We start from the raw sequence: 25,502 nt of genomic DNA, 5'->3' as shown, positions 1-25,502 counted from the left end.
GCGAAACTCTATAGAGAAATCTGGAACAGAACTCCTGCCCTGACGAAGGACGGACAGCTGACGCGAAGCCTCGGCACCGTGAGCAGAACGGTCAAAGACCCGGATCATCTCCTCCTTGAACTGTGCAAAGCTGAGGACGCATTCCGAATCCGCCTGCCAGTTAGCCGTACCCCATTCACGAGTGCGGCCAGCGAGGGGAGAGATTACATAAGCGACCCTCGCTTGTTCCCTGGCATAAGTCACCGGCTGAAGGGAGAAAACCACCTCACACTGGGTCAGGAAGGCACGACACTGAGTGGGCTCACCCGAATAGACAGGAGGGTTGTTTATCCGCGGCTCTGGCGGAACATGAGCGTCCGGTGAAGAGAAAGCGGCTGGCGGATATGATGGACCTGCTGCGAGAGGTCAGACATCTGGGCAGCAAGCGTCTCAACCGCATGTCTGGCAGCGGTGATGTCCTCCTCGTGCCGTCCTAGAAGGGCACCCTGTTGCTCGACGGCTGCTTGAAAGGGGCTGCTACCCGCTGAGTCCATGTTTGGTCAGATTGTTCTGTTGTGGAAAGAAGGACTCAAATGCAGGAAATAGCAGAAAAATGTTCACAGTTTTAATGAAGGTGACCACAGGTAAATAACGGCATCAACTCAAACTCAGATGAACAGAAAAATATCCAGATGGCTGGCAAAAGGTCTACTTAAAAGTCCTCTGTGGCAGAGAAAAACAAAAGTGGCAGCAAGGCTTCACAGGGCAGCCGGTCTAGGTGAAGGCGAGGCAGGAGGCAAATGAACACCCCTCACAGGTACCTCATAAGCACCACACTCGCCAGAGTTCTGTAATTGCACACGATAAAGGATGCAGGGTAATTCCAATGAATTAGCAGACAGCACAGATGACAATATACTTCAGACAGGACATGACACGACACGACAGGACAGAGAACAATATTTGGCGTAGCAGCTCAGCTTGTAATACAAGTTCACACTGAATAAACAATCTGACAATGAGACAAAGGCAGAGCACGATAGATAAAGCCAAAGTTAATTAGAGAAGATGAGAGACAGGTGGAGAGAGGAGAAAGTGGAAACAGCTGCGGCTGTAGGTAATGAGAGCGGCTAATGAGTGAGTGAATGTGTGTGAATGTGTAAAAGAATGTAGAGAAAGAGAGAGAAAGAAACTAGGTCATAACAAATAAAGCAAAGAGTAATCATTCATCCATGAAATGAAATGACAAAACCAAACTTAACTAAACTGTACTAAAAGTACAAGAAACAGAACAAGAATTGACCAGCAGCACACATTGTAGAAACATCTGGCTAACACAATTAGGCTGAATCCGAAATCGCATACTTACTGTGTAGGTACTGAATTTCACTGGGTACCTACTTAACGTGCGCTAAGGCAGTATGTACGTTCGCGTTAAGTATGGACAGCATTCGCCATGTTGATGTTATCATGTGACATATGACGTAGTAGACTTGTTCGAGTTCATGCGGAACCACAAGAACCGACAAGAGATTGACATCACAATACCGCGAGAGCAACTCGAAATCAGACTTCTCCGTGTGATTTCTGGAATCGCTCTCACGGTACTTTGATGTCATCCACTTGTTGGTTCTTACAGCGGTGCATAAACTCGAACAAACCTAATAACAGCCATGAAAACGTATGCGTGTGTATGAGGGACAGGTGCACTAACACCTGATTGCATCAGTAACTTGATCTGTAACAGTGTTACAGATATATTACACATTATTTTGTAGTGGACAAAATAAGTAAAACAAGCAGATTGTAATTTAATATCTATTGTCAGATGACAGCTGTGCTTGAATACAAACTAGACAATGCAGGCACTATGATTATATACATTTTAGTGAAGCAATCTCTTGTATTTACTTAAAACTACAGGAAACATGAATAAAAAAAATGAATGAATAAAACCATCACAATAAATGAAAACGTACAGAAGTGAATCCCATATGAAACAAAACTTTTTTCAAATGTATTTTTCTAACAAACCATCACATATTTACTGTCAGCTCAACACAGCTGTGACAATTCTACAGCGTTATTTTCATGAATCAGCTGAGCACTTTAATTGTGGTATATCCAGGGTCTGTGCGTGAAGTCTGGGTGCTGAGGAACAGCCCTGTGTGTGTATCGAAATCACCCGATTGGCTGGTCTCCGGTCGATTGCTTTGCTTTCCCGTGGCATCATGGGAAATCATGCTTTTACGTATACTGAGGTTTCGGACATACTATTCGTTCGCCTACTGCTTTTTGCCTACTATATAGTATGGCAGTATGCGGTTTCGGATTCAGCCTTAGTGTGGGGTAACATAAAAGAACTACAAAAACATAGAAAAAGACTACAAAAGGAAGTGACATAAACCTCATTTCAAATGCACAATTCAAAATAAAAGACATGGTACAAACTAAAACATAGATACTTTACACTTAATAACAGGAATTACAAATGGTGAACTCAGAACAGGTTTCAAAACAGAATCCTCACACAGTGGCGCAGCGTCTGGGCATGCAGGGTATGCATGTGCAAATGGGCCCGGGCCAATAAAAAAAAAAAATTCAATGTAATTTTTAATTGTGGCCGCAATATTTATTTAAATCTACCCTTTAAAGTAAAAAAGTAAAGTAAAAATATTTGACTACCTTATTAAAAGTATATGTTGTTACAGACCTGCGTGCCACAGTTAACAGTGCCAGCTGTCAAGGTGGAGGGGGGGGGGGCTTTGGCTTAAGGGGGCCCGTAATTTTTTTTGCATATGGGCCCGGGACTGACTTGCTACGCCAATGTCCTCACAAGTGGGTTTATGGTATTATTATAATATAAAGGTTTTTCAATTGTTTTCAAATGTATGTGTTTATGTATACACAGGAAAAAGTGGCAGTTTTCTTCGCACCGTTTGCTCTACCGCTGTGATGTTTCTAGCATTGCAGTGTGGGATGCAAATCCCTTTCACATATATTCCTAAAGATGGTGAGATCACATTCTGTTCCTTTTAAGTCTTCCTGATTTATTTATGTCTGAATAAAGCATGGAAATACAAACTAATATTCTACAAATCTTTATTCTTCAGTGAGTGGACCATGGGACAGTGTCTTCCTTCACCTTGGTATTGTCAGGTATAAAAATGGTCTGATTTGTTCACCTAATAATATAAACCGAATAAAATCTCATATAGTGTCTGCTAATGGAGAACACCTCCCCACTGCCTATGGGGACACGGTAACCCTAGTGGAGTGCAACCAGAATACCAAGCGGGCAAAGCAGATTTAGTGAACTTTTCTGGCGTAATACATCACGGGGCAAAAGCAAATTGTACAAAAATGTTGTACAAATTAGTTTGAATTAGCCACCTCATAAAATATGTATGAATTGCCATGAGATCTATGCAGATCTATATGCAGTGTGTAGACTGGACACAACACAGACAAAGTTGAGTCTTCCTTCCTGTCGACAAGCACGAGATATGCACTCGTAAATTGGTTGGGTTATTTTTGACCCATAATGGGTAAATATTGGACATAACACGTGCTGGGTCAAATATTACCCCATGCTGGGTCAAAAATTACCCAATGTTGCGTTGTAGGTATGCAACCATGGGGTATAATAACCCAGCATAGGGCCAATTTTAACCCAGCATGAGTTCTGTCCAATATTTACCCATTTTGGGTCAAACATAACCCAGCCATTTTTAGAGTGTGTCCCCATCACTTTATGCCCAAGTTGTTGTTATTGGAATAATTCTTGCATTAGGGTCCATTAACATCTAAAATGCATGCAAACGCTCGCCGTTTTTCAAAGTGCTCGCCGTCTGTCTGTCTTTGCTAATGGTCCCACTCGCTGTTAGTTTTGTTTACATTTGAGTGTGCTTGCCGCGTTTCTACATTTAACTCATTCCCCGACAGCCAATTTTTAAAAAGTTGCCCGCTAGGTTTTTTTATGATTTTCAAAGTTTCACAAAATGCCTTCCAGAAAAATTTTCTTCTAAAAATATATAAACATACAAATATATCAAATGAAAGAACAGACCCTCTGCTTTCAAACAAACAATAAACAAACAAACAAAACATGAAAAAAACACTTACTATTTTTCTGAAATAATTGCATTTTTGTAAAGGAATTTTGTTAGAGATCAGATTCAGAATGATTATAAAAACATACATTTAGTTTATAATAAGTAAATAACGTTTTTTCATACGAGTGTTTTGTTTTTTCTTAAATTGTGTAAGTCATCTATTGGATAATCACTGTATTGCAGATTAACGTAAAAATTCTTCAGAAACACTTTTTTATGCGAAATATGTGAACGACCTCTAAAATTGAAGGGATCTACAAATCTACGTAATTCTTTAAAATCTAAGGCATAGATGTAACAATGAATCTCCATTATCGTTTATTGCAAGAGTAACAAAAATATATTTATTGCTGAACTATAAATATGATTGTTTTTTCCAATAAATACAATTTTTGAAAGTCGATTATATATTTCTTATTTTTTGACACAAAGTACCTTACCTTATTTGGCAATATGCATGATCTAAGTAAAACAAATTAAAATCCCCCCGCATACTAAATCAATTTTGCTTATGTATTGTATATCAGGGGTTTCCAAACATTTACAACCCGACAGGTAATCTCAAGAATGCGATCTGATCATGGGACAGAGTGGGACTCATTTTCAGCCCTGGAGTTTCATGCCCTAGACCGGCCCAATATTATTCAATTAAACTTCTTTAAAAAACGACTGAAAGAAAACAAATGTGTTTGTGTTTTTAAAAAATGGTGGGTCTTGAGCCCAGAAGATTCCCCTATAGTGTAACATACTGTAGTGAGCTACCAACTATAGAACTATCATTTATAGAGCTCATTTCAAGGACTCTGCCCTTCGAAGGAAGTAGGGCACAGGGAAGCTCACTTCCATTTGGAATTTTAGTCATAAAAGCTTTAGTTAACATCATTTTTGTTTTGTTTAACCTACTTACCAGGTTCAGTGATGTGGATGCACTTAACATTATTCGTCTACTGATGCCAGATGTGATTGTGTTTCTGTCTACGCTGTTCATACTGCGGCTGTGTGCTGCCAAGCCTCCACATCACCTGAAGACCAGCGACCACTGTCAGCAGAGCTTTGATACTGAGGTGACGAACCTGTTCAGAAATGATACCAAATGAGCCAAAAACTCCTATCGACTGTATTTACTGTTCACATACTTGACAGGGTTCAGATGGAGAGATTTCTGACTCAGAATCTGAAGAGGAGAGCAGAACATCAGAGACTTTATCCTCCGAGGAGAAGTGTGAGCCCTCGCCCGTCTCTCCAGGTCTCCTGCAGAAGATCATTGTGTTTATGACCGGTCTGAGACTTCTCCTCTCTTCGCTCATGAACACTGCTGGGAAAGTGTTGGTGACTCTTCTCCTGGGATTGGCAGGTATCACAAATATATCAACATGTGTGAATGTGTTTTGGACCGTCATGCAGTTAATGATGTATCAGGTATCTTTTGTATCAGGTATCATTTTGCCATCACTGACGTCAGCGCTGTACTTTGTGGTGTCTCTGGGCCTGGCGTGGTGTTGGGTGCTGGGCTTCAGTATCCCTCTGCTATACTTCAGCTCTTTGTGTGTGATGATGGTGATCTTCAGCGGAGGACACATTATTATCCTTTACCTCTATCAGCTGCCTCTCATCCAGCAGAGCGTTCCTCCTGAAGACGTCTTTGCCAGGTTTCATACAAGCATCATTCAGTTCCCAGAAAACACCCAAATTGATGAACTTATTGAATCTTTAAATCACTTTAAATAAGAGCATTTTTCCAAATGGACATGTATCAAGGAACATCTTGTAAATCAGGGCTTTTGAATAGAAGAGCATCACGTCAGTTCAACAAAGTCAGATTCATGATTGCCTTCTGTATGAATGGAGAGGGAGTTTGTCTAACACTAACAGAATAGGTTGGAGAGAAAGCTGGAGGTGGGACCAGATAAAAAATACAATCAAACAATGATCAGGGATTACAAATAAAACTACAATAAAAGTAACGACACAAGCATGAGTATGTATATGAGTGTGTATATGAGCTCATCTTATGAGAAATTATGTGGTTTAGCAGCACGACTTTATATCATACACTCAGTGCGAGTCTTTCCATGATAGATAAAAAAACATCAAAATAAATGCAATATTACATATTAGCACTTTTTAAAAGCAAACAAATCTGCTTACTTGCAGGCTTCAGGTGAAGCGGCTCTTCTGCTAGCTGATCTCAGCTTCACGCCTGCTAAAGTCTTGTAATCTGTCCTCATTTAAGTCCAAGAGATTTAATAATAATCTTTTACAATTTAATTCTTACATTTTTTTATATTTTTTCATATATTTAAAACGTTTGTGTGCTGCTTGCTGCGCATCCATGTGTGTAATAAGCAAATGCGCGTTGTCGTCCTGTTTATAGCCGTTTTAACTGTTTAGCTGTTTTAACGCCCTCTTTAAATAACAAAAAAATGGTGCTGGGCATAGATTAATCTAGATTAATCTCATACAACATAAAAGTAATTTTTGCATAATATATTTTGTTTGTGCTGTGTGTAATTATTATGTATATATAAAGACACACACATTCATGTATGTATTTACATTTTTTTTACATATATTCTATATAAATAAAAAATTATATATAAATAAAACATTTTAAATGTACCGAGCCCCTAAGGTGACATTGGAGTAAAAAAATCTAGAGTTTAGTTTCATGTGCTCACGTAAAACTTTCATGTGCTCACGCGAAACCTTCATGTGCAGAATTTTTTCTAAAGTTTAGTTGCGCATGCTCACGTGAAACTTTCGCGCGCGCACGTGAAAGCAAAACTTTCACGTGAGCACGCAATAGTTTCACGTGAGCACACGATAGTTTCACGTGAGCACGCGATAGTTTCACGTGCGCACGCAAAACCAAACTTTATTTAATTTTTGCTCTACAGTATCTCCCCTTTGGGGCTCTGTATACATAATATTTACACACAGCACAAACTCACATATTATGCAAAAAATACTTTAATACTAGAAAATCTAGATCTAATCTATGCCCAGCACTACTAAAAAATATTGTGCATTTATTTGCCTCAAAATAGCAAAATGGCCAACAATGCAACACCTTGTTTTCAAGTCAGCAGGCCATGGGCACACAAATGGGTGCTAATGCATTTGCTATTTAAATAACGTGGCGCTGGACATGAAAATGGTAACTGCGTCGGGCTGAAACTAGCAAAAAACAATTGCATCGCACATTGTGCTGCATTGTGCCAGGTGTATGATAAGGTCCTCTGTGTTCTTTCTTTATGATTTTGAGCAGAAATAAAATTTACTGATGGTAAGCAACTGGTTTCCTAAGTAAAAACAGGCAGAAGCATTAACACAAAGATCATAAAGATCTGAGAATAATGATTTCTTTAATTAAATTATTGTTGTGGGAAGTGCGACCATGACAATGTTCTTATATTCAGAAACAAAAGTATCTACTCTCTTGAATTACCCCAATAAAAGTAATGCTTTGTTGGCATTGATGCTTTCCTAACATAAACAATGTAAGAATGTATTTACTGCCACTTTATTTGTTTTGTGTAATTTTGGAAGCATTATTTAAAGGGGACATATTATGAAAATCTGACTTTCTCCATGTTTAAGTGCTATAATTGTGTCCCGAGTGCTTCTATCAACCTAGAAAATGTGAAAAAGATCAACCCAGTAACTTAGTTTTGGTAAACCATTCTCTGCAAGCATGTGAAAAATAGGTCATTGTAATTTGGCTCCTATTGTGATGTCAGAATAAGGTAATACCGCCCCCTTTATCTGCACTATCCAACCACAGCACTGCCATTTAGTACAAAGAGAAAGAGAGAGAGAGAAAATAATTCACAGCACAATTGAGTTTCAATTGCAACAAACCACCATCATTGTGATCAGTGTTTGCACTTCAGCCGCTCATTTCCATTTTAAATGACACACCCAAAATGGCACACTTTTGCTCAGACCTAGATTAAGACTTAGTTTACATCTGAAAAAAAATCCTCATAATATGTCCCCTTTAAGTATGATGTGCATGAAGTCAGTCTGAATAATGAAGGCTAAAGCAGAGGTAAACATCTGCTTTATGTGTTTCACAGGTTGTTTGGTTTAACTGCACTCATCCAGACTAACCCGTCAGATCCACACAACCTCACCCTACATGAGGAGGGCAGCTGGCCTGCGATAGTTAATCCACTACTGCTCCTTATTCTCTATATCTCACTCATTGGTTTACTACACAAGTGGACTCAGTCTATCTCAGAGGTATTTCAATATATTTCACTCTTTCTACAGTAATGAAAGAACTGATCATTCACCTTCTGTTCAGATGCTTTGCCTCTGTTTCATCTTTGTTTTATGTTTGCGTGATACAGTCAAGAAATCAAAACAGTCTCTCTGTAAGGAGTTGTTGGAAAAATTATTTGTGTCATGCACAAAGCAGAAATTCGACACAATTTTATGTCTATCGTTTGCCAACACAAATCTGTAGAAGGCTTTTGATGATTTTAAGCAAAAGATGAGAAATATCTTGCTCTTTTTTTTGTTATCTGAAGAGAAGTGCTGTAATGTAATATATATATATATTTCACTCTGTGTTGTGTAGCCTGTGGTCGTGATGTGGAGAAACGCATGGGAAGATCAGGACATCAACTCTCTGATGTTAGAGGAACACGACTCGCATCGCTTATCTTACGGTAAATCTCCAATTAGAAAATATTATTGGAAGAATTATTAAAAACAAATATTGTTACCAGCTCACACATCATGAGTGTGTATATAAAAGAGATACTGTGTTCGCTGTGTGTGTTTTCAGATTATAATGTGGAAAAGGAAAGCAGTGGGAATAATGATTTTGAATCTTCTGACGGTCCTGAGCCCAGCGCCATCATTCTGCTCGGAAACTTCATCATGAAACAGAGTTATGTCATCGCTCTCATCATCATGATGGTAATGTTGGGTTCTCATATTCAGAGATACTGTAGGATAAATGTCTATTTCAACTGCTTGAAAACTTGAGTAGTTTGGTCTAAAACCGTCAAATGATATACCTCTCTAATCTTTGGTACAACATGATTTAATGAGAACTATTAGATTTGCACTAGCAGAAGCAACATATTCATCTAATTTAAACTATAAGTAAGGGATAATGTAGAGGCAGCCGGTAGTTATTGGGAAATAAGCCCCGACAGTGTGATCAGGACCCGACGCGTAGCGGAGGGTCTTGTATCACACTGAAGGGGCTTATTTCCCAATAACTACCGGCTGCCTCTACATTATCCCGCTTATTACACGGCTACTTGCCACATAAGAAAAAAAACTGGACATGAATATGAATTTGAAACATTTTATTGGCATATTTGTTTTAAATTAACATTTTTATCCTTCCGCGAAACTTTGCACAGATGCATAAAATGATCGTAATACCTTATTAAGATCCTCTGCTTCATACTTGTCTCAATTTTTTCTCTTTTAGCCAGTCTTTGAGAAGTTTTAATGCCCATTCTGTATTTTTTTGTGTTTTGGCTTCGTAGCTGTCATGCTCTATTTTATCAAGTTCAGTCTCAGTAAGCTCTCTGTGTCTTGTCGTGGTTGTCGAGTGTTTGTCACAAGATGGCGCCAAACAGACAGTTATCTTTATTGATCTTTATTGGCGCGGAGCGATTTTACTCGTGAAAGTAGTCCGGCTATGCGTTATTATTTTGGAGCGGTTATTATTTGAAAAGAACGAACCTGCAAATGTCTCAACTGACCAATCAGAATCAAGCATTCCAGAGAGCCGTGTAATAAATCTATTTATTTTGTCTAATCTTTAACTTATGATTTCTTTCCATTTTCTGTCATCATTTTGTGTCACACTGGATATTTATTGTATAAATAATTTATGTGAATCATAAAGCACATTGATCAACTATTAATAATAAACTGTATACCTCAAATAATAAAGTCAGCCATCAGATTTATTTGTGTCTGTCAGGGGTATCGACCAACAGACAATATTGCTATGGACTGTTCAGTTCACTTAAATAATGCAGCTCTTTCAAACACATAAACAGGCGAGCCGTACTTTTGATGGATTTTTTATTCATCACTATATTGATATTGTCAATGATTTACTGTGGAAGAGCAACATTTCTTATTTATCCTATAGACGATGGCTGTTTGTGTGTGTGTGTCTGCAGGTGTGGAGCATCAGCTATAACTCATGGCTTACATTAGTCTTATTGGTCTGGTCGTGTGTAATCTGGATGCTGAAAAATCGCAGGCGGTTTGCGATGCTGAGCTCTCCGTTTCTCGCTGCCTATGGCACATTGCTGCTAGTTATTGCATTTATAAGTGAACTTCATCTTAACCACAATCAAGTTTTCCCTACCTTACCAAAAGTTGTCCTGATGGACTTTGATGTGTATGGTTATCCAGTTCCCTGCGTGCACCTCGCCGCAAAGGTATGGGACTTTTATCACAGAGCTTAATAAAGAGTTTATTTGTTGTTATAAAAAAGTTTAGATAGAGATTTTTAAAACATTTATTAATGAAACATTATACTAAAGATTACTGAAATGCAATCAATTCTTGCAGGGATTTTATACATTTAGTTTCTTGATGTTACTTCATCAACGGTTGAAAGAGAAAAATGAAGAGCAGCAGCAAAATGAGGAGTGTTTAACAGAGCTCAAAATTCAAGCATGTACGTATATCTTTCAATTTATTTTTTTCAATTCCTATATAATTGTTTAATATAATATTTAATATTTAAGATTAGCTAGTCTGGCTTCTTCTCGAGGTTTTTTCACCCAAGGAATTTTTTCCTACATGCAATTTTTTATACGTTACATTTAAAGTCGCCATGAAACGGAAGTATCAATTGCCTAATTTTCCCCGTGGTGACGTGTATCCGAGTAAAACCGGCCTCTGAAATGAAATAAGGCAGGGCTGGATTTGAATTTGTCCATCGAGATCTGATTGGATCATTTAAAGTTGGGTCGCGTTTCTAATTGCTAATCGCAGCGATATTCTCCCGGACCCCGCCCACCTGCCATACATTTTGACCGGAAGTAAAGAAAGATCGTTTTTAGGAGGGGAGGAGTTTTTGATTAAAGATTATGAGGGCACATGAATTTTTAAAAATTAATGAAGCTCACAGATAAATCATTTGTAAAAAATACCACAATATTACAAAACAAATTACAGTTTTTTATTTTACTTTTCATTGCGACTTTAAATATAATATGAATTATATCACAGTTAATCTTTTAATTCATGAAATTATTTTTTAAATAAATAAAAAACTGCAAAAGTGGCAACTAACATAATACAAATTGCTACAAAGTTTAGCTTCACTTACAAATGTAATAAGACGACAAATACAGAAGCTGAAGCATCATGTGAAAACCAAATGTGTGTTTCTGTTTGTGTGTGTTACAGTTAATAATAATCAGTCCTCGGATATCATGACTGTGTTGGGAGTCTTAATAAAAGACACACTCGTGAAGTACTGGATCTTCTGCTGTTGCTTGATGTTTTTCCTTATCAGTTTCTCGGACAAAGTAGCGGTCTACAAAATCCTTTATATCTGCTTATTCCTCTTCTGTGTGGTTTTATATGAGGTAAGTTAAACAAATGCTCTCTCCTTTTAACTAATGCACAGTATTCTTAATAACTATTACTAAAATCATCTGAGATCTCTGTTATTTAGGTCAGTCTGGACTCTCACTCTTTCACAATGCATTGTGCTGTTTTCTTAGCATCTCAATAGCATTCGCATTGTTGTGTTTGTTATGGGGTGTGCCTTTTTTTTTCAAGCTTAGCCTTAAAAATGACTTGAGATCCTTGAGTGTCAGGTTTCATTAGTTAAATGTTTTGTGTAATATCATCACCTCATCACAAGCTGAAGAACCTAAACAAAGGGAAGAGACCAATTGTTATAGTGTCTCCTCAGATGACCGGCAAGCTATAAGCTAATTTTGGCTTCTGTCTGCTGTTAAGTTTTTATGCACCCTTTTTTATACAGCAAACCCAAAATAGTGTATATGGTTATTCAAAAACACCAAGTTTAATGCAAATTGTACTTTATTATAATTTTAAATAAGACAAAAAATATAACTGGACCACATCTTTCAAGCTGAAACCCAAAATCTTGAAGAACTTTGGGTAATGCGGGTGCCTAAATAAATGCCAACCGAATAAAGGAAAAATATTTTATTGTAAAATATATATTTCTTTCTTTGATGAATTTAAAACATGAAAATAAAATCAACAGAAATAAATCAGGATTTTTTTCAGTCTTTTAACATTGACAGTATAGTGATAATTGTTTTTGTCCAGGTCCATTATGAGATGTGGAGGAGGCTGTTGAAACATTTCTGGGTTGTTGTGGTGGCATACTCCATGATAGTGTTGATCCTGATCTACATCTACCAGTTTAAAAGTGTCTCTGGCCTTTTCCAGCAGATATTAGGAGTAACCGAGGAAAGGTAAGCATCCCCTTCATCTGACATCAGTGTGTGTGTGAAGTACTGTATTGAGAGAGACCTTCATGTATGTTCATGTGTGTTGTTCAGGTTGAAAGACTTTGGCCTTGAACAGTTCGATGTGGTTGAACTCTTTGCACGAATCTTACTGCCAGCCTCATTCCTTCTGGCCTGCATCCTTCAACTGCATTACTTCAACAATGACTTCCTCTCTCTAACTGATCTGAAGACAGTACAGACGGCCAACATGACAAGCAGGTGATGGTAAAAAACAGATGTGATGAAGAGAAAAGCCTCTTTAAATGATTAGTAGCTTTTGGTTAAAAAATAATTCAACAATTATAATATTGGTTATTAGAACTCATTTAACAGAAACACTCTCATTACACCTGATTTAGCAATGAACAGTATTGACATCTACTACATGTTGGGCTTGTTGTATCTTTTATCACAGTGTGATACACACATTTTCTGATTAGAAATTCAGAAATCAGCTACAAGAACTCATATGTGCTGTTAAATTTATTGTTTTGTGAACTGTGTGTGATTTCAGAGAGGATGAGCTAAGAGAAACACTGAAAAGCATTTTTGATGTGTGAGTATTTGGTCTCTTGTTGTTACAGTTTAAACTGTGTCAGATATGTAATGAATAATTGACGACGGGCCATTGAATTATATGAAAATAATGCACACCCAAGGACACCGCGGGTGTGCATTATTTTCAAATAATTCAAAGGACCGGAGTCAATTATTCCTCTTATACCACGGTTACCACAAACATTGCTCTGGTGCCTATTTTTAAGACATTTGAAAAGTTAGTTGTGCGGTTATCAGAAATTAATGCATAACCACGGAACATTTCTAAGCCAATCAGAATACAGCATTCAACAGACCCGTGGTATATGTGAGGTATAATTATTGACAGGCCGTTGAATTATTAAAAAATAATGCACAGCCAAGGTGGTAATGCGGCTAAGCTAAGTAACACACAAAAAAAAGTTACCACAAACATTGCCCTGGTGGTTATTTTAAGACATTTGACAGGTCAGGTATGCATTTTACAGAAAAATAATCAACACCCGTGGAACATGTCTCAACCAATCAGAATAAAGCATTTAACAGACTCGTGGTACATTTTAATATGTTTTTAACTTTAGGTGAAGGCCTTTCTCTCTGCTTTAGTTGCATTGTTGACATCAAGACTACATTACACATATTTTTAGAAGTGTCCCAAATGTGTTTTGTTGGTAAGGAATAATTGACGACAGGCCATTGAATTATAAGAAAATAATGCACACCCAAGGTGCAATGCGGCACGACGCGAAGCGGACCGGAGTCAATTATTCCTGTTATACCACGGTTACCACAAACATTGCTCTGGTGCCTATTTTTAAGACATTTGAAAAGTTAGGGGTCCGGTTATCAGAAATTAATGCATACCCACGGAACATTTCTCAGCCAATCAGAATACAGCATTCAACAGACCCGTGGTTTAATTGTTAATAATGTATGCTGTGTCATGTTTATACCATTTAGAGCAGTTTATGAATTCATACTTTGTTTGAATGTGCTGAAAAATATAATTTTTGTTTGTTTGTTTTAAAGTTGAATACTTAGAGTTGGTCAAATAACAAATAACATTTTCTTAGAGAAATCAAAAGGTTGAGCATAACATGAATGATCCAATTGCAACTGATTTAATATTCATTGTCAATCTCTAATTCACATTATTCAATGCATTATACAGAAGCTTTATTCAACTGTATGTTTGTTTTTCACTGCAGGATTAATCAAAGCATTGAGAAACTGAAGAAACGGTGAGTAAGGTTTTTTTGACTGGTTCTTTTTTGCGTTTTTACATTTTTATTCTGATCCGCTCCTATAAACCCACACATATGTAGTACACTTTACATTAATGTGTCATGTTTCATGTTTCTGCATACAGTTAAAAATTAATCCTAAAATTGAATGATGAAATTGTTGATTAAGGTTACTGCTAATAAATTAAACTGGTTATAACACACTGATGTCTCATTGTTGCTGATTTCATGAAAACAGAAAGCTACTTCGGTTACAATAATTTAACAACAACATGATTATAAAAGTACTGTAGCACACAGCTTCTTCACATGGCTTTCAGTGGTTAGATATTTCTAAATAACCCCTGTCTGCTAAAACACCATGAAGTAAAGTACAACCCCAAATCAGAAAAAGTTGGGACACTATAGGAATTGTGAGTAAGTTGCAAATTAGTCCTTACCCAGCTAACAGAAAAAAGTTCTAAGAATGTTCCCTGAAAGTTACCAAGGTTCCCAAAAACGTTCTGCCAACTTAAAAGTGTCCAGTTTTCTTGACGTTCTAAGAACGTTTTCGTGCTGTCTGAACGTTTATTATATTGACTTGTTTGATTGTTATGTAAATGATAGAGAAACATTGCATTTTATTATTTTATAAAACATTATTTCTAAATGTTCTCTAAAAATATTGCTGTAGAAAACACAATTCACTTATTAATTTAGATGTTGATGTTTTGTTTCATTTAAGTCACCATTATTGTGATTAGTGTTTGTTTTAGTTGGACTCTTGACCCTTGACTTTTTGCTTGCTAGTTTTTTCCCCTGGTTGTGTTAACTTTGTGTTAATACACCACATTTGTTATGAACATGTAAAGTTAATAGTGTAATTCTGTAGTGGTTTGTACATAATGGTAAAGATTATGTAAAAAAAGTAATTTACTAATCAAAAGTTTATCTTCTCTCAATAATGGAAAAAATATCCGCTGTATAATTGGGACGCACAAACATCAAGAATCAGAGTATGAATCTCAACCATGGTGACAAAAAAAAAAAAAAAATTCATTATTTATCCATGCTGCAATGCATGTTGGGAGTCCTGAATGAGATTTGTAATTTGTTGATACCCAGCATGCATTGCAGCATGAAGTTTTTCATTTAATTGTCACCATGGTTGAGATTCATTCTCTGATTCTTGATGTTTGTGCGTCCCAATTTTGCGGATATTTTTTGTCCAAAGTTTCTAAAACTCCTTAATGACAAACTGCTGTGAAAGTACTGGATCTCATATACGTGATTGACAGAAAATAAACTTTTAATTAGTAAATGAATTAGGCGATGATCTTTACCATTATGTACCAACCACCACAGAATTCACTATTAACTTTACATGTTCATAACAAATGTGGTGTATTAACACAAAGTTAACACAACCAGGGATAAACTAGCAAGCACAAAGTCAAGGGTCAAGAGAGTCCAACTAAAATAAACACTAATCACAATAATGGTGACTTAAAATGAAACAAAACATCAACATCTAAACCTAATAAATGAATTGGGTTTTCTACAGCAATATTTTTACTATTTAACATTCAAAAATAATGTTTTATAAAATAATAAAACGCAGTGTTTCTCTATCATTTACATAACAATCAAACAAGTCAGTATAATAAACAGTTAAAGTATTAAACATTGTGTGAACATTAAAACATTACATTGTCATAACGTTTAAAAATGGTAAAATGTAGCTTTCCTCTAACGTTCAGACAACACAAAAACGTTCTTAGAACGTCAAGAAAACGGGACACTTTTTACGTTGGCAGAACGTTTTTGGGAACGTTGGGAACTTTCAGGGAACATTCTTAGAACTTTTTTCTGTTAGCTGGATAAGCTGTTCCTTATATGTACATTTAAATTATCTGGCCTCTTATTGCTACCTGTCCCAACTTTTTTTGGAATGTGTAGCTCTCATGAAATCCAAAATGAGCCAATATTTGGCATGACATTTCAAAATGTCTCACTTTCAACATCTGATATGTTATTTATATTCTATTGTTAATAAAATATAAGTTTATGAGATTTGTAAATTATTCCATTCCTTTTTTATTCACAATTTCTACAGTGTCCCAACTTTTTCTGATTTAGGGTTTTAGTTGAAATATTATTAATAAAAAGAGTTAGGGCTATTTCTTTATTTTTTATCCCATCTATTGCAACATTTGTCTCTAAAGCGTCACTATATACAGCCTGTACTGTAAATTAGTAGCTGTATTACTCATTTCTATATCAATGTGAAAACACTTTGTGTGGTATTGTTTAGGCATATAATGATTGTACATGCATGTGACTTAAATGTCTCATTGTATAATTAAAGTAAAATTTGTTCTATTCTCGTAACTGTACATCATACGTTTGGTTTTATACATGATTTAGTGTTATCTTCTATTTTAAAGACTGAGGCAGGAGAAACTAAATGGTGAAAGTGGTGACGATGTGAACAGTTTGTCCTCATGTTTGGACTGGAATCATGCAATGGAATTAGATGATGATGGTAAGCGCAATTCTTAACCTAACCGAGTTTAAAGGACAAATTAACCTACAGCCTTGATAGAGCACATGACCACTATAGACCCCTTTATCACCCACGTCACGGTGACGTCACCGCTCTAGCTGGAGGCATAAAATAAGTAGGAACTCAAAAAAAAAAAAATAAAAAAATAAGTAGGAACTCATAGCCGGCGCGCTAAAAGTTTGAGTTTTTGACTTTAAAATGTCATCTTGTTGTGTTCTTGGCTGCCAGATTAGAAGGAACCGCACTTTTGGTTCAAAAATAAAGTTTTACCGGATCCCGGCAGACATTCCTTCACAGAAATTAAGAAGACAATTGTGGTTGAATGCAATACGGCGTACAGACTAGACGGAGACGATCATAAATAATGCTCGTGTTTGCAGTGCACACTTCATATCAGGTAAAATAATCTACTGTATGCATATGTACTGTTGTGTTGGTTTTATCTAGTACAAATCAGCAAGTTTCTGTTTTATAGGTGAAAAGTCACCAACCGCGCTATTGTTTAGCTTAAATGTTAAACAAACATGCAGCGATAGATGTGTATGCCATCGTTTGAATAGTCTCTTAAAATAATACACATTGCTAATCATAGTTAGCCCAGTGATAGGCTACATAAGACAGTAAGCCTAGACAAATTACCCAAATCCACCTGAAAGTAATTCATGTTGTCTAGGAAATATCTAAAACCTGGTTAAAATCGCAATAGTTAATTTACAAAAATACCTGTCACGGTCCCGCAGAATCAGTGACTGTACATATTCGGACAGATCCGAAACTTCTTCTGCATCCATGTTTAATAAATCCCTCCTAAAACATGCTAGTTTAAGCTTGTCAACATAGCCTCTGCGGCTCTTTCTGCCTCCAGCTAAGCCCCGCCCACACAAATACGTCACATTGTTTACCAACTGTAAAAGGGTCTATAAGACACACAACCTCTATAGGACACCTGGGGCCTATTGCACAAAACTAGGATAAGGGATTAAGCCGGGATATCTTGGTGATCCTGGCTCAATTGATCCTTGATCCGGTTGCACTAAAGTTGGATAGGGGGCAGGAGGATATGTTATGGTATAAATTTCCATGGAGATCTATTCTGTGGAGCTAGCCTGCTCCGGACCAGGCTAAATTCCAGGATCTATTTAATCTCATCCCTTATGTCAGTCAGCAATCACCACAAATGGAAACCAAGAGTTATTTCACTTCCCAATATACATTGTTATCACATATAAGTAGACCCACTGTAATTTTATTAAATGTTTGTGATCATTAATTTTAATAATTTTGGATAAATTATGATTTTTATATGATGTTGCTATCATTAGATAATTTACAGCTTCCTAAAGACTATAAGGCTATATATAAAATGATAGAACATTAGGGCCACAGAGGAACAAAACAGACAGAGAATGAAGTCGTAATATTGTAACTTGTTGTTTTAGAGGAGGACAGTTGTTACAATAACAGTTGTGGGGCATTTCGTGGAATTGTACTTCAGAATGGTTTCAGAAACAAGGAAATACTTAATCAAATTGTTATAAGTATCAGGACTGTAAAAACAATATGCATCTTTCCACAGAAAGAACCAGCCTCAAATGTATGACTTTCTCCTTTCCTCGGTGTGGCCCTTATACTCGGTCGTATAAAATACACATTTCATATAAATATAAAAGCACAAAGTGTAACATTATGTTTCTTTATTGAATAAGGACAAAACAAAGCAGGTAAACCATCAGCTCCTTTCCAAACTGAAGTCACACAGTGACTCTACAAGATGGAAAGCACAGAATCAAAGCATATTATACAACCAAAGCATAAATACACATTCAAAGGTCTGTATATAACAGACCCTGCATGTCTGCACACTGAAATAAATGCAGGACAAATTCATACACATTAACTGAACAGACAATTTCAGACAACTGAAAACAAGACAATTAATGGATGCAGTAGCCTCCCTGCAAGCTTATATTACAAACAGTATACACACAGTATACAGCACAAACATCAAAAAAATGTGAAAGCACACATACTGACTAAAATAATTCAACACTTATTGGTCCCTCAGCAGCCGACCACTGTTGTCATCGGAGAAGATTTCCGGATTGTCCCAGTCCATGGCTGGCGGCACTCTGGGTGCCCTCTCCTTCCTCAGGCAGGACACCACAAGCCACAGTAATGTCACATGCCCTCACAGGGCTGACCCTTAATTTGTGAAAGCAGTGAGAGCGTGCCTTCAGGAGGCCAAAGGTCATTTCAACTCTGGCCCTAGCATGGGCATAGTTGTAGGCCTGCTGTGCTTCCTGGGGGTCTGTGAAAGGTGTCAGGAAAAACGTCTGGCAGCCTTACCCCCTGTCTACCAGCAACACACCAGAGAATTCACCTGTCAACACAAAATCTCATCATTACTAATAAAACACAGTGATATTGTTGACACAGCCATTATGTAAAAAGTGGTTATATATGGGTTGTGTGGCTCACCTTGTGATAGGCGCTGATAGATTTCAGAGGTCCAAAAGATTCTGGAGTCATGGACTGAGCCAGGCCATTTTGCCAGTGTTCAATGGAAAAGATCAAAAAGTTATGTTCACCTGAACATTAATGCTGTAAAAAGATTTCATATTTACAAAATCTGCCTCATGGGCACCTGAGGGGGCTTTTATCCTTATGTTTGTGCAGTCCAGTGCACCAATGACTCTGGGTCCTGTAAAAGAAATGAGATTTTGTGATGGCTCCCAATGATGACTCCTTTGTATAGTACTTTCACAAGTTTGACATGATACCTTATGCCTTTTGGAATCCAGAGAGATGGTCTCCTCATCATCGCCGTTATGTGCTGATGAAATGGGGCCTTGACCCCATCACATTTAATCGGATTCATATTGAAGCTAGTAGACAAGACATGCCAGGCCTACAGTATGCCTTTGATGGAGTACTCACTGGATCAGCATCGTCAGGTGCTCGTGCTGGTGGCTTTAACAGTAACACAGTGCTGCCAGACACTACAAGGCAATAGGCAAACCAAAGTCAGACAGTCCAAATAGATTCAATATGAATGTGATTGTGTCCCATGTAGAGATGGAAGAACATACCTTGTATGAAGCGGGTGGCATCTTGTGAGGGACCTATGCTTGTCTCTTTTATCCCAGGGATTCCCTCCAACAGGCCTTCCTTTATTTAGCTCCAAAGCTGGCCTCTGCTGGGGTGAGGTCAGCTTTTGGTGACCCACCACCCATGCCTTTTCTCTGGGTATTCTTTTTCACTGCTAAAACAGTACAGACAATGTGTAAGCAGGCACCTTCTGGGTACAATCTATGCTTGTGCATTATTAAGTATTAGTCAGGGCCCTTACCATTCTGCAGATTTTGATTTTGACCTGCTGCCATGTCCGTTTTGGCCCGGTCATATTTAATCTACATCACACAACACCACACACAAAAAGAGAGACTTTCTTTAACACACAAGAACATTCAATGGAGCCACACTGCAAAAAATGACTTACTTTGAATTGTTGTCTTGTTTTCAGTAAAAATATCAAAAAATTATTCAATTAAGATGCATTTTCTTGATGAGCAAAATGACCTAGGAAAATAAGCAAAAATATCAGCCAATGGAATAAAAAAAATGTTTTAAATTAAGTGTTTATGAAAAAGTATATTTCAAGAAAACTTTTAATACATCTTAATTTAAGAATTTTTTTATATTTGTACTGAAAACAAGACAAAAACACGAAGAAAGTCATTTTTTTGCAGTGCAATGAGCAAGTGACCTTGGGTCCTTTGAAAGGCGCTTTATAAATTAAATTGATTATTATTAATAGCTCATCTATTTATTCAATTGTTTCATTGTTTCAAAGCAGCTTTACATTAATAAAAGCAGAAAAAAAAGAAAAGGAAAAAAAACCCGGTGGACAACATAAGAAGCAGAGTACATAATGAGCGTAGTAATAATGTAAGGCTTTCATAATAATTTATTGAAGCCTTATCCAGTGTGATGGAGTTACTTTACACAATTTCACTCATATTTGCAGTCCATTTCAATAAAAAAATTAACTGTTTTATAATCAGAGTACAATTGCGTTTTTGGAGATGTGAATTAAATATTTTAATTGTAATTGTGATGTTTCAGCGGAGCGGTGAGTGTGTAATTGTGCACTACTTATGCATTCAGGCGGTCTGCAATACTTTGCCACGGTTTTTCTTTTTGCTTTATCACTGTGGCGGTGTTGCCTTTCTTCTTAATTATGTCTTTTACCTCCTCGTATGGATTTGTGCCTCTGACAGGGAAAAGAACGCCGCTAGTTGCCATGGTGAATCGGTGAATCTGTGATCGGTGGCGGGGTCTAGTTGAGTGAGCCGTGAGCGCGCACCTATCCAGGATTGGTTTCACCTGGCTTGATGAATCTGTGTCTGATCATCCTGGCTTGGTCTTTGTGCAACCAATTAAGCGTGGACGCACTTGTTTTGGCTTCATTGAGCTCAGCTCAGTCATTTAGCCTGGATGTCTTAATTCTACTTTTGTGCAACAGGCCCCAAGCCTCCAATAGATCACATTGTCTGTGTAACACAGGGCCTCTATAGATCACACAGTCTCTGTACAACACACTGCCTCTGTAGGACATGCAGCCTCCATAGGACACGCGGCTTCTATATGTTTTAATAGTTGAACATGTATGTGTTGCAGTTCCAGTGAAGCAGTGGTTGGTGGTGGTGGAGCGGGTTCATGATTTCGTTTTACGAGCTGTCCTGGGGTTGTGGAGTGCTCAGGGACTGTGCTGGAGAATACTGGAGATCCACAGCTTTAAACTGGTTTCTGCTGGTATCATGTTGGTCTGTGTGCAGGAGGTAAGACATAAACCAACACATAAATTACACAGTGAGGTTAGCATAACACAGTGTCTCTCTCATCTAGCACTCAGAAACCATTACAGGTAAAGTTCAAACACTTTTTTCTACAGGTGTGTCTGATGAACTTCTTGTTTTTGGTGTTGTGGGCGTTTGCTCTGCCATTTCCGAGACTACGGCCTTTGACATTCAGCGTGTCCTCTGTTTGGTCATGTGTGATGGTGGTGTGTAAAATGATGTACCAGCTCAAATTCATTAAACCTTCTGAGTATTCCTCAAACTGCACAGCTGTAAGTATATTTTCATATATGCACTCATATAATATTATATTACATACCTTATAGTATCATATAATCTGTCATGATTTATATATGGGTTATAATTCAGGCATAATTTTCTATACAACACTTAGTTGTGTTCATTCAGCATATTACAGGCTTATGCAGAATTAAGTTTGAGTACTTTTTAAACCCTCTATAATTGAGCTTGGCTTATGTGGTCTTATTTTAAGTGTTCATTTGTTTACACAAAACGTATATAAACTCTGCTCCTGTACATCTACTTTACTCTATCAAACACATTTGAACCAACTGCTCAGGTTATCTAAAAGTTGTAAACTTGGCAGGTTTGGATTCAAAGGGTGCAGGGAGATACTGTAGACCTCCATGAAACGGGGCTGAAGATTCTTGACCTAAAGGGGAAAATATGATATTGGAATTTTAGTATGCCGGAAAGATTTAAACGCAACAAACACAACCACTGCTTGAGCAAACATATGTCTGTTTTATTGGACCTTTGATACAAAACTGTATAACCTGTGTGACAACTAGCCCCAACCTCCATCTTTCAAGGAGTTCAAAATATCAACCACATTCATAGCTAACATTTCAAGTGTTGGATGTATTTTTAAACTTTTCACTTTTCATGCCCTATTCACTATTTCAAATTCTAACAAATGGTCAACATAGAGTTAATACAAACATTTAATGATCTATTTGAATTGTTAATATAATAAAATATTTATTAGAAATGTTCTTTATACTGTAGGTGATAAAACGTATCTATTACATTCTACCATCATTGAATATCTTTTTTTTCTGAACTAATCCTTTAATCTTGATTATTTCTGAAGGGCCTGCAGCTCTCTAATATGAGTTGGGTTGGTGGTAACATGGCCGAGCTCCTGACACATTCAGTTCTCTATGTAGCACCAGTAGATCCAGGACTGTGGATCGGTGGATTGAAAAAGTGTGAGGATCGCGTCCTGCCTTGTCTCTGGGTAATCTACTCAAAATTGTTAATTGAAAAACATTTGAACAGTATGTACCATGAAGTCCACTATTCTTGTCTTTCTCTTTCATAAAACTGTAATGATGGGCTCCACCTGAGTTTCTTTTGTTCAACACAAAAATGTAAGATGATGTAAGCACATAATAAATGGCACCATTTGCCTTCCATAGTTTTTCTTTCACACTATGGATGGGTGCTGTTAACTGTGTGGTTGACATCATTTATCAAAATATCTTATTTGGTATTCAACAGAATAAAGAAACTCATACAAGTTTGGAGCAACATGAGTAAATGATGAATTGTATTTTTTGGGTGAACTATCCTTGGTTCATGCTGATTTTTGCTGAAGTAAACTCTTCAGTAATGTTACTGATTCATTGCTTTATGTGTTTAGAATCACCTGTTCATTTTAGGCCTTCTTGTGTTCGATGTTACTGTCCGTCGTCATCAGTTACATCATCATCTTCAGAATGGCTTTAAATCAACATACAGTGGCATAATATTTCAGGGCGTGACCCGCCAGCATCTTGACCACAGCATTCTGTCCTGTCTCAAATACTTCACAAACTTTTTCTTCTACAAGTTTGGTTTGGAGGTATGTTTAAAGAAATTCAATTTAAAAACATGTCTTTTAATTTGCCACATGCCATCTTTTTTCTTAAAAACTTATCATTATTTTAGTATAGTGCTGGCTCATGGACAGTTATAGTACATTTAAAGATTTAGTGTGGTAAAGCATCAATCTGCTTACTCACCATCCTTTTATCCAGCTGAGTTCAGGTTGTCAGAGGTCTTATGGCAGTCGAATGTGCGCCATCTGTTCACTTTCATTTTCAAATGGCACTTAAAGGGACAGTAAGTAGGGTTTTAAGTGTTTTATTAATTAAAATCAATGTCTTAAATAAGTCCTTGATGGCGATGATCTTCCTTTTTTTTGTAAGCTTAGAATTTCTTCTCTTTACTTACATTGAACGGGTAAGTCCAAGGAGGTTTCCATGTCATTTCGCTGTATTGATAAACTCATCATCATCATCGGCGGTCACTCGAATCGAGAATGACTGTCCTCTCTTTTGGGTCTACTTGTGGTTCTTCAGATGGCTAGAAAGGCCAATCCGGGATCTGCATACTTTGGTGCAGTGTGGGCAGGGGTAGGTAGTGAGTTTTGATGGTGGTTGAGCCTTTTCTTCTTTCTCCTTACGAAGCTATCGCTTTGTCTCTGCGGCACGACGAAGTTCTATTTCATGATGTACTGCACCATCCTGCAAGGAGTTTTTCCAGGTGCCTCTATCTAGAGCAATGTTTTCCCAGTTGCTCGATGTAATGTTGAATTTCTTCAGAATGGCCTTGATGTTGTCCTTAAAACGTTTCTTCGGCCCCCCTGTTGCTCGACTACCTTCCTTTAGCTGAGAGTACAAAATCTGTTTAGGAAGACGTGTATTGGGCATGCGAATGACATGGCCTGTCCATCGTAATTGGTACTGCATTATTGTGGTGGTGATGCTGGTCATGTTTGCTTCCTCCAGGACGCTGATGTTGGTGTGTCTGTCCTCCCAACTGATCCTCAGAATCTTTAGCAAGGATCGTTGATGGTATTGTTCCCTGGCTCTCAGGTGCCTGCTGTATGTGGTCCACGACTCTGCTCCATACAGCAGGGTGGGGAGGACAACAGCTCTGTAGACCAGGAGTTTTGTTTGGACAGATAGGTCTCTTTTCCTGAGCCTGGCATAGGCTCCGCTGGCACAACTCAGCCGGTGGTTAACCTCAGAGTCTATGTCAGCTTTAGTGGAAAGAAAGCTGCCGAGGTAAGGGAAGTGGTCCACATTTTCAAGTGTGGTGTTATTCACTTTTATGGTTGGCTTGGTTGCTGACTGGTTGGGTGGAGGTTGATATAAGACCTGGGTCTTCTTGATGTTTAGTTTTAGGCCCAGGGCTCTGTACGCCTTGGCAAAAGCATTCAGGATGCCCTGAAGGTCTTCTGCGGAGTGTGCAGCAATGACGTTATCATCCGCGTACTGAAGCTCTGTAACGGTGGTGTGGATGATTTTACTCTTGGCCTTGAACCTATTAAGGTTAAAGAGTCTGCCGTCAGTTCTATGCACTATTGGAATCCCCTGTGGCAGCTCCTCACCCATGAGGTGGAGTATGGCTGCAATAAAGATGGCAAACAGGGTGGGTGCAATAACACATCCCTGTTTAACTCCTGTTTCCACTGTGAAAGGCTCAGACTCAGTGCCACCATTGCTGCGCACTGTGACTGACATGCCATCATGTAGGAGTCTCAGTATTCTGATGTACTTGTCATGACAACCATACTTTGATAGTATACTCCACAGAGTGTGGCGGTCTACCATATCAAAAGCCTTTGTCAGGTCTATAAAGGCCATGTACAGAGGCTGCCTTTGTTCACGGCATTTTTCCTGTAGTTGCCGTGCTGTGAAAATCATGTCTGCTGTACCTCTGGA

General features: G+C 37.8%; 1 protein-coding gene and 1 long non-coding RNA gene across 3 annotated transcripts in view; one reads left to right on the top strand and one right to left on the bottom strand.

Moving 5' to 3' along the window:
* Positions 1–25,502, top strand: part of LOC135782679 (piezo-type mechanosensitive ion channel component 2) — an 80,545-nt gene that overhangs the window by 14,164 nt on the left and 40,879 nt on the right. The window contains exons 3-22 of the mRNA XM_065293133.2: positions 2,891–2,992; positions 3,093–3,138; positions 5,005–5,158; positions 5,238–5,448; positions 5,530–5,743; positions 8,174–8,339; positions 8,680–8,770; positions 8,890–9,023; positions 10,256–10,519; positions 10,653–10,761; positions 11,499–11,680; positions 12,399–12,547; positions 12,635–12,802; positions 13,098–13,139; positions 14,329–14,361; positions 16,791–16,888; positions 21,590–21,750; positions 21,864–22,040; positions 22,883–23,029; positions 23,435–23,635. Of these exons, the coding sequence (XP_065149205.1) occupies positions 2,891–2,992; positions 3,093–3,138; positions 5,005–5,158; positions 5,238–5,448; positions 5,530–5,743; positions 8,174–8,339; positions 8,680–8,770; positions 8,890–9,023; positions 10,256–10,519; positions 10,653–10,761; positions 11,499–11,680; positions 12,399–12,547; positions 12,635–12,802; positions 13,098–13,139; positions 14,329–14,361; positions 16,791–16,888; positions 21,590–21,750; positions 21,864–22,040; positions 22,883–23,029; positions 23,435–23,635 (2,849 nt within the window). The remainder of the gene's footprint in view (positions 1–2,890; positions 2,993–3,092; positions 3,139–5,004; positions 5,159–5,237; positions 5,449–5,529; positions 5,744–8,173; positions 8,340–8,679; positions 8,771–8,889; positions 9,024–10,255; positions 10,520–10,652; positions 10,762–11,498; positions 11,681–12,398; positions 12,548–12,634; positions 12,803–13,097; positions 13,140–14,328; positions 14,362–16,790; positions 16,889–21,589; positions 21,751–21,863; positions 22,041–22,882; positions 23,030–23,434; positions 23,636–25,502) is intronic.
* Positions 18,976–20,065, bottom strand: LOC135782680 (uncharacterized). Of its 2 annotated transcripts, none has more exons than XR_010545462.2 (3): positions 19,999–20,065; positions 19,388–19,908; positions 18,976–19,289 (listed from the first exon to the last, which is right to left on the bottom strand). It is a non-coding gene; the product is annotated as an uncharacterized lncRNA (long non-coding RNA). The 2 variants fall into 2 exon arrangements; XR_012335124.1 differs by having other exon boundaries at positions 19,388–19,610; positions 19,690–20,042.

Source organism: Paramisgurnus dabryanus, chromosome 15 (assembly GCF_030506205.2).
Source record: "Paramisgurnus dabryanus chromosome 15, PD_genome_1.1, whole genome shotgun sequence".
NCBI classification, from domain to species: domain Eukaryota; kingdom Metazoa; phylum Chordata; class Actinopteri; order Cypriniformes; family Cobitidae; genus Paramisgurnus; species Paramisgurnus dabryanus.
This window is presented reverse-complemented; position numbering and strand designations above follow the sequence as displayed.